The sequence below is a fragment of the Eufriesea mexicana genome, unplaced genomic scaffold (assembly GCF_001483705.2).
Source record: "Eufriesea mexicana isolate 0111107269 unplaced genomic scaffold, ASM148370v2 scaffold24489, whole genome shotgun sequence".
NCBI lineage: Eukaryota > Metazoa > Arthropoda > Insecta > Hymenoptera > Apidae > Eufriesea > Eufriesea mexicana.
The window spans coordinates 69,015-78,438 of NW_016931469.1; the positions used below are offsets into that span (position 1 = coordinate 69,015).

The 9,424-nt window shown below is 38.2% G+C and overlaps 1 protein-coding gene across 1 annotated transcript in view; it reads right to left on the reverse strand.

Annotated features, from left to right (window-relative positions):
* Positions 1-4,234: 4,234 nt before the first annotated feature.
* LOC108554500 (suppressor of tumorigenicity 14 protein homolog) overlaps positions 4,235-9,424 on the reverse strand; it is a 10,509-nt gene continuing 5,319 nt past the window's right edge. The window contains exons 5-9 of the mRNA XM_017909800.1: positions 7,602-7,817; positions 7,192-7,356; positions 5,858-6,156; positions 5,349-5,505; positions 4,235-4,651 (exon numbers count right to left, since the gene is read on the reverse strand). Of these exons, the coding sequence (XP_017765289.1) occupies positions 4,464-4,651; positions 5,349-5,505; positions 5,858-6,156; positions 7,192-7,356; positions 7,602-7,817 (1,025 nt within the window). The 3' untranslated portion in view covers positions 4,235-4,463. The remainder of the gene's footprint in view (positions 4,652-5,348; positions 5,506-5,857; positions 6,157-7,191; positions 7,357-7,601; positions 7,818-9,424) is intronic.

The window sequence follows — 9,424 nt, forward strand, 5'->3', positions numbered from 1 at the left end:
CTAAAAAAATATAAATTAGTCTCATAGCCTGGATGCTTGCACCTTCCAAAAGAATATTAACGTGTTTTTATTATTTTTTTACTGAGTGAAGAATTATTTGTATTCTTTTATTATTTATTATTTAATATTGTTGATGTGTCTGTTTACGGATAGACCACAAACATTGATGTGATTTGAATTTTATTTTAAATTAAATTTTCTGGTATCTATATCAAATATTTGAGTTTCATTCGATCACAGTCCCTCTCGTTCGCCAAGAATTAAACGTGAAGCATTTTTCGCGGGTAATTTCTTGAAATGGTATAGAGGAAACCAACGAGAAACGTTAAAGTTTCGAAGCAGACCATTTTCTTTCCCGTTCCAATAAAATATCGTAGAACTTTTATTACATTTACACGGTTTTACTCCTATTTAATCGATCAAACTAAGAATTATATTAAGCGCAATCTTCTTTTCTTAATTAAATTAGGAATGCATATCAGATGAGAAGAGAATATTAAGTCGGGAATATTTTTGAAGAAAAATTCGCTGGTACAGCATAGGAGAATCAAATGGCAAACGCTAAAGTTTCAAAGAGAAATACTAACGGAAGTACTCCGTGTCTGTTAGGATAAAAGTCGCTTTCCATTTGTTCATCTTACTTTCCTCAATAATGTACGGAAGATTATGAAGCGAGGATATCCTTTACAGCTTTCTTCGACTTTGTCTTCGCATACATACGTAAGAGAACTTCCTTTCCTTTAACAAAAGCACTCCTCGGCTTGTTATACTCCGCCATCTTTATTGTTATCATAGACAAGTTAAGTTACATATTGGACATATTAAATCGGGCATTCACGACGAAAAAAATACTCGAACGAACGTAAAAGACACGTTATTCTATCTAAACGCGACACTCGTCACTGCATTCTTTTCAGCATCTTCAACATGTCCCCGAACATGCCTCTAGTCACGTGATAGCCCAAGCTCACAAAGCTGCCGATCCTGTGAGAAATGCCTTCTGTTAGTGTTCTGAAAGTCTGCGAAATAAATCGTTCGCTCTTATAAGAAAGCCTTCGACATGGAGGAAAACCTTCGCTATTAATCTACGATCTCAACATCTAAAGTACCAATCGACTATGTGTCACCGTTCTTTCATTACGTAACAAATTATCTCAGGCATAATTCGTCACACTTACTTCCTTTCGACGGAAGAAGAAGGATTCCTCGTGGATGTAACACCAAAAATATCGAGAACGTCAAATATCGACCAGATTGCCAGCAGACCGATGAATATTTTCATTTCGTTTTGCATGTTGGTCGCCCTCCCGCGTGACGCTCCTCGCAGAATCGAAATGGTACAAACGGTACACCGAAATTCCTCAAATTAGCATTTAATTTGTTTAAAATGTTGAAATTAATTTGGACGAACCATAACAAGAAATCGACATTAGAATTTGGTCCAAATATCGAGATTAATCGTTCGCCAGTGTTTTATTTCCAGCCACGAAACCCCATGACACGCTCGTTCCATTGTTCTTCAAAATCGTTACAGAATAATGACTTCGATCAATGACTAGGATAACCGATTGAAAATATTTTGAATTTTGAAAATTTCGCGCCTTTGTCGCGATTTAGACGTAACATGGCACGATTCCGCGTGAAAATTTAGCCATGACCGCGAACGCTGGTTTACAGGCGGAAAAGGGAGGGAAATGCGAACCATTTTCACGTGTCTGTATTTTCATTCGCGTTATTCCCGAAACATACAAAAGTTTTAAACGTCGAGTATCAATTTTATCGAACAATCCATCTACCCCTTTAGTTGCACGATCGTAAGCCCGTTCACAAATGGGCAAACACGCGTCAGCCATAAACGTATGAATAGTGCCCAAAGCAAACACCGATTCCCGCAAACATATACCGTGCCTTGCACATTGTCCAATGCCTGCATTTCGCCGATATTCAACATCCACGATTACAACCTCGCTAATTAAATAATTGATTGTTATCGTATTAGACATGCCGATGTAATTAGTCTAATCAACGTGGATTCTGTAATTGTTCCATTATATCCTGGACAACTACTTTCGAGAGTTTCCTCGAGTTCTTCTTTCTTTTTGGAATGCAAAAAATTGAACAATTTTTATTAATTTAAATAAATTGGGAATTTTTGTTAATTTTAATGACAGTTGTTACGAGAACTTTGGTGTTTAGGTGTAAGAAAAATGATAAGTGAAGTATTCAGTAGGGGAGACTGATTATTATCCCTCTTGGAATGCAAAAAAATTGAAAAATTTTTGTTAATTTAAATAAATTGAGAATTTTTGTTAATTTTAATGACAGTTGTTACGAGAACTTTGGTGTTTGGGCGTGAGAAAAATGATAAGTGAAGTATTCATTAAGGGAGACTGATTCATTACCCCCTTGCCTTACCATTTAACTTTCTATGATGCGTGCCATAGTCATTTTCTTATCAGGAGTCTTACACCATATTGTAGACGAAGGGGTAGATGAAACAGGCAATAACCACTGGTTTCCGAAATACTTTAATATGATATAGTATTAACTTTTTTACTTCTTTCACCAGCAACTTTAATAAACATTTATAAGGAAAGGATCTTTCAACAGAAAGAAAATTATTTCACTCGTGAAGGACCTTTCCTTCCCAAATAACAGATTAGCAATTTATGGATACTCCTACTGTGGAATTAGTAGTAGACAAAGAATAAATCTTCGTAAATAAAATATTCGCAATTTTCGAAATACATCGGTGAACAAATCTCGCAACAATGTACTTCAAATATTCGAGACGTTTCAGCGAACTAATCTTTCGACGACATAACCTCAACGGTAAACCCGTCTAAGAAATAAAACAGCAGAGGAGTAGAACCACGGAATGCATGCACGCGATTACACTCGCGAAGAAAATATGGTCCAGGAAAAGCAGTTCTCCTGCAACCATTCCCCTTTCCCTCCAACATCTTTTTCTAATTGCAACCGGAACAGAGATACGTCTCGTTCCAGTCGCGTGCAACGCCCTCTACAACCGCCATCCATTTCCCTTACTGGAGAAGCTCCCGTCCTCCAGGGTGGACTGATTAAAAAATGTATCAACGGTAAACACATTCTGCAGTTCAATTTATCCGCGAGCGGAAGGGGAAGCCGACGAAGCCGTAAAATAAAAGTCAGCACGGATTACGGTGCAGAACATCGTCGTAGATTATCTCGACACTGTTCGGAAATTCCTACGGGAAATACAATACATTCGAACAGGTCGGACGAGGAAACAGAGGGGGGTGGAAAAAAAATGGAAAAAAGGGGCGGGAAAAAAGGGAAAACGGGAAGAAAAAAATTCACGTCGCGGCGGGGCCGTGTCATAAATAACGGAGTTGCGATATAAATAACGAGCCGCTGCTAATTTAGATCCCCGGCCGGATAAAGCCAATATCAAAGGTATTCCGTTCGAGAGCCGGGCGTACCGTTTCAGCGCGAGCCATCGTGCTTTGTCGTAGATCAAACAGGATTTTTTTGGTGAATCATCGAAATGTCTTTGCCCCGTTTATGTTACACTACCGTTCCTCTGTAAAACGTTTATCGCGGCGAGATTGCCGCGAAAACACGGCACGCAAAAAAATTGCATGCACCGTATAAAATTGCGCTCCTGAAAACTGAAAGTACGATTTATGCGGGATCCAGATTAACTACCGTTCGCGAGTAGTCAGTTTGCGAGTATTATGCATCATCCTCGAGCTGTTTGATACGATTCTTCGTGTGAACCGGTAGCAAAAGTTAGGTATTATTCGATAATTAAGATATTCATTAGGTTATCGCAGAGCGTGAATTTGGTGAATGCTGGACGTTTTCCAACAGTGAAACTACCAACGCATAATGTCTGTATAAGTATAATAAGGAGGACTAGGGTGAAATTTGGTGTCTGATATATTTCTCGTAATAAGGAAAAATAAATCCGAATTGGACCATAATTATTTCATCCAAAAAAAGGGGAACTTTTTTAAAAGCATCGACATTACTCTTACCTCAGGAATAATTATAGTAACTTCATATATTTTTATTTCATCGTAAATAAAAATTAAGATTAAATGTACTAAGTGCAGCTGCATATTCTAACAACTGCGGAAATGAAAAACCTAACATCAGCCATTTTATCTAGTTCCACAGTTCTAGTATTAAAAAAATATCGTTAGGAAGTATATTATTATGCAATTTATTTAAAAATGAAAAAGGTCGTCTATCTTGACAAATCTCGTTAATTCAGAGTCCAGTATGTGCAAATCAGATGATAAACGGTTTCGTTCTTCCTTGTAACAATTTTTATAGTTGCAATAAGGAAGCACTTCTAAGTTCAATGAAAATCATTAACGAATAACGTTTCCCTCTTGCTTCATCAGGTATAGCCTCTCTTATACTTGACTGCTGATCAAACTCATCGTGAGAATTCATAAAAGAGCGAGTACTTGTGTTTACGCGCTGACGTAAGCGTCGCGAATCCAATCCCGGAAGTAGCCAGTCGAGGTGAATACCGTGTAAGAGTGATAATCACACGTATCGTGCTTGACTGGGCTGACGCTGACGATACCACGTAGATACCAGACTTCCCCTAGTTCGAAGAATAATCCTCCTCCACTGTCACCTTCGCAAAGACTCGAACCTGAATAACAAAACAGCTCATTTCAGCGATGATAGACGTGACATGACAGTCAAATGTCTTTCATCTGCTTTGCGAGAACTTATCTATCTGTTAACCACTTGCGGTGGCAAGAATTTCGCAGACGCGTGTGCCAGAACGGTCCAGTGTCTCTGTAACAATTGCCAAACGACGTGTGTACCACGTCGTTGGCGATTCTGTGACAAAAGCACAACGACGTGCGTGACACGTCTTTCCAGCGCAAGTGGTTAATTTTCAAATCGCAATTTTCTACTGAAAATTATTCGGAAAACTAATTGCATTTATGATAAACAGATATTCAGCTTCAGAGTCAAGATATTACTGTAGTATACTTTTCAAACAAATCTTCGTCGATTCCTACATGACTCGCAACGCGATATTTTCTTTACACCTCGTGTATTATTACGTGGATTAAAATAGCTTCCTAGAACGTACAAATCGGAATTTAATTGAACTGAAAGAAGCGTAGCTAATATGGAAATTGCTTGGTTTCCGGAGATAAAGCCTGAATGGAAACCCATGACTGTTCTTGGATCCTTCTCGATGTAAGCAATTATTCGGAAATAGAGATACTCAAAATTAAAGAAGAAAGTACAATGCTTTAAAGATCCTGCAAAATGATTCGCGAGGTTAAGAAATTCGACGATTAATAATAAATAAATTGTAATAATCGACTCACCGTTCAACCGGCCAGCGCAGAACTTGTCGGAAGTGATGTAGCCCCGAAAATCGTCAGGCACGGCAGACGCACAGTCGTTGTAAGGAACATAGGGCATGCTCACCTCCTGAAGAGTCTTACTAGGTACACCCTTGATCGTCTTGCCCCAGCCAACGGCCTGCGAGAAAAAAGCAATCCTGGGTTCATTCGCCGCGGCGAGGCTTTGAAGATAAAATAAAAGAAACATCGAGGACGTACCGGGGGTGTGAGGGTGGAAATTAATTGCTGAAATAGAACAACGTCGCGGCGTAACAGGCGTGCGAATTAATTACGGAAATATAATCCGGCGTGACTTAATTAGCCAGCTGAAACCAGTCGCGGAGGCGGAAATGAAGGCAAAAAGGCGGGAAATCTGGCGAGAAAGTAGCGTTGCAATGGCGCGACTGTGCGACAGTTGAAATTAATCAAAGCGTACACGTGGACGTATCTGGCTACTTCGGTATTCTTAATTAATAACCAGGCTCTCTCACCTTGCCCTTCTGGCCTACGTGTAGTTGTCTCCGCTCGTACACGTTGTCCCAGTCCATGCAGATCGGTCTCACCATGGCGGTCAGCTCGAAGGGGGTGGCCAATTGTAACAGGGCTATGTCTTCAGCGAAATTTGCTCTCGCACCGATGTAACGTTCGGGTAACATGATCTTGGTTACCATCGATTTTTGCACGTAATTCTCCACCGCGTTCCAATCGCGATAGTGCTTGCCAGCCGCCACCGCGTAGCTCGATTTGTCGTTCACTGTATTGTACACTTCGTCGTAGAAACAGTGAGCGGCTATCGAAACAACGTTTACCTTTATCTGCTGTGTCGACGATGGAAAACGTATTTTTTCTTCCCTTTTTTTTTTTTATTTTTCGGATTTCGTGAACGAGTGTAATTGTTTTGTTCGATGGTAGTTAAGAGAGAAATATGAAAGAATTTTGTAAGGTTAGAATGAGTGGATGATTTATTCGTGATGGTGGGACAGCATGAGACTATTGTTACTAATAATCCGTAACGCTGTTTCATGGTAAATATGAAATTACATACAGTAAACAAATATAATATATACATGTATTTGGATTAGTTATAGATTTAATATAATGCTTAATTGAATATGTTAAGGTACAGGGTTTGCTGGTTATAAAATCCAGATGAATAGAAAATCTCGTTAATGATCGTGTTTGAAGTTGAGAAAATTTTTAAACGAATTTGCATATCTACATTTACCGTATTATATTACAGCTATTATCTGAGCCAGTGATTCTTAGCCAATATAGGAGCAGAATTTTTGAAACATACGGTATGTAATTAATTAGTCGATTCGAATATCGAGGTAATTGATTAACCTCTTTTTCCTTGGATTATCAAATAAAGAAACATGCATACAGTTACATGAAATCGACTGCAACGGCGGTTATCTGCTGCGAATGAGAATAATACCTATATTTCTGGAGGTATGGTAGAATTTTAATAATTAATGTATATGTACCGTGGAATGAAAGTCATTGGTTTAAACGATAAGTGTTGGTAACTTGCAAGTAATAAGACGAAAAGTTTCATTAAGCCCGAGCGAGAATGGCTAATAAAGGACAAAGAATATATTCGAATACGCACGATAACAGTCGCTTGGTCGTAATGAAAGACGGAAATCAGAAAGAGGTTAGCTTCTTTGCCGTTTCTTGGAATCACCCTAACCTCCTCGAGACATTCGCCTTATTAAGAGCGCGAAGAACGAAAAGAACGAGGCGCCAAACAGCTTACGAAATTAATTAAAAAATTAATTAAAATTAATTAAATAAAAAAATTAATTTCCTCGAACGAAATTACCTGATACGATCAGATTGTTGCTTACGAGTGTGCCTCCGCAAACTTGCTCGTACTCGTTCTGCGAGTCTTTCTGGTAAATACCAACATGCCACGGAAATACGCCTAACTTCGCCTCGAATCCGTTTACTATCAGCGTGTTACCTTGTGAAATGGGCACCCCGCACTCTGACGAAGCATAACGAATTAAATTAGATCCGGTGAACCATAAACCTACCTTGAATTAACGATCAATGGCCCGCGCGAACCTGTACCCAGGGGAGGGGTTGGACATGCACGCAGTAAAAATTTATCGATGGCCATTAACTTGCCGAGTATATCACGATTATGAGAGTATAAATTATTCTTCGTTTTATTCAAGATATTAAAACCGGTGTGTCGGAACGAAACAAGATACGCAAAATCGTCATTACCTGGAAGACACCGGAAGAGACGACGGTCCCATAATCCGTCTTCGAGACAAGTGACTGTGCGATACGCTGGGTCATTCGTCACGGGCAATTTGTAAGACGATTTGCACGACAAAGTCGCCACCGTTCCAGGTTTAATTCGATCGGTGCAAGACACTTCGTTCCCTTGGTACGAGCATAAAATATTCACCGTGCTGCTGCTCAACGGAGGACACGTTTCTGTTGTAACGAAATTTCATGCAGACAAAAAGAACTGGTAAATAGACGGTGAAAGGATTTGGGAATTTTTGGAATTCGTTGGAGCTCCGTGGAATTTTAAAATATCTGGGATTTTTGAGATCCATGATTCCCTTTTTATATTTGACATTAGAGTGGATGCATCGATGGAAAATATCATCGAATATTCTGCATCGACTAAATTGCAATGTCATTACTGGGTACGTTTAAAATGTTATTATTTGAGATACAGTCGCATAATACTCGATTATGTATATTTTATATAGGGGAGCTCAGGTACAAAAACTGCAACGAAGAGGGAATAATCAATAATCCAAATAATACATCGGATAACATGGTAATTAATCAATTATTTCATAAAATACCAGTGAATTATATAAATTTAATCCTGTTTAATTAATTATATAAATTTGATTTGGATAAAGCGAACGAATATTCCCGAAATATGAAATCAATTCTACGAGGATCTACTGCTATTATTTGAGCAAATGATTATTTTTATACAATAAACTCGATAAATGTTTGTCATCCAAACTATTTCGTATTATAATAATCTTTTTCTGTATTTTTATATTCCCGTTATTCTTTATCATTCACAGAAAATAATCTATCATTAAACCATCGAAACACGTCATAATTGTTTTAAAATATTTGAATACCGTATTTTAATTTCCATAGTAATGTTGTAAAATTAATATTATCCAACATCTCTGTTCTTATAATATTCTACTTCGAATAATTTTTAATTAGTGGGCTAACTTTTTCAGTGTTTAAGCTGGATCTTGATTTAACAGTACCAAGATAAATGTAACGATAATTACGTTTCCACACACCTAATATTTAATTACTCAGAGATACCATAAGGATAATACGGAAACGTGCAGTGGTTATATTAATGTAATAATAATGTACACTTACATTAATGTAAAGTAAATTGAATAAAGTGTGACGTAATACAGCGATCTACAACCAGCAGAGCTTTCAGAAGGAAAAAGAATTCAATGCTATCCAAATCTTCGAGCCCTTCTTAATTAACCCCCTATAACCCCCAATTTCATTTCTCACGAGAATGTCATGATTACCAATAACTATTTAGATCGATCTCGAATCCCAAATTTAACGATCTGTAGAGACACATCCCAGACGCGGAAAGCGAAGGTTCCTTGTATATATTTTCGACTCCTTCGCGACATCGAGGTTTCCGGATCAATGGGGACCTGATTTACGTCTTTACGACCAGGGCCCCATGACTCGCGGACCACCTCGACGTCTAACGAACAGCGAAAAAGAGTCAGTTCGTTTACGCCTCTCTAACGACACGGATTTTTTCCCGAAAAGCTGGCCTTCAGTTTTTCCGCATCTGGCCCCCCGCACATAATAATGTCCTACTCAGGAAACGTAGTGCTCTTTTCACTAAAAACCTCTCGTTCTCCACCTTCAGATCAATCGGTATTTTCTTAGCGATAATTAAAATAGAAATAAAAAATAATTAATAATAATAATAATTAAATAATTAAAATAAAATGAAAAAATAAAAAATTAAAATAAAATTTCAAACACACGGAAATATAGAAAATTTGCAAGTCACG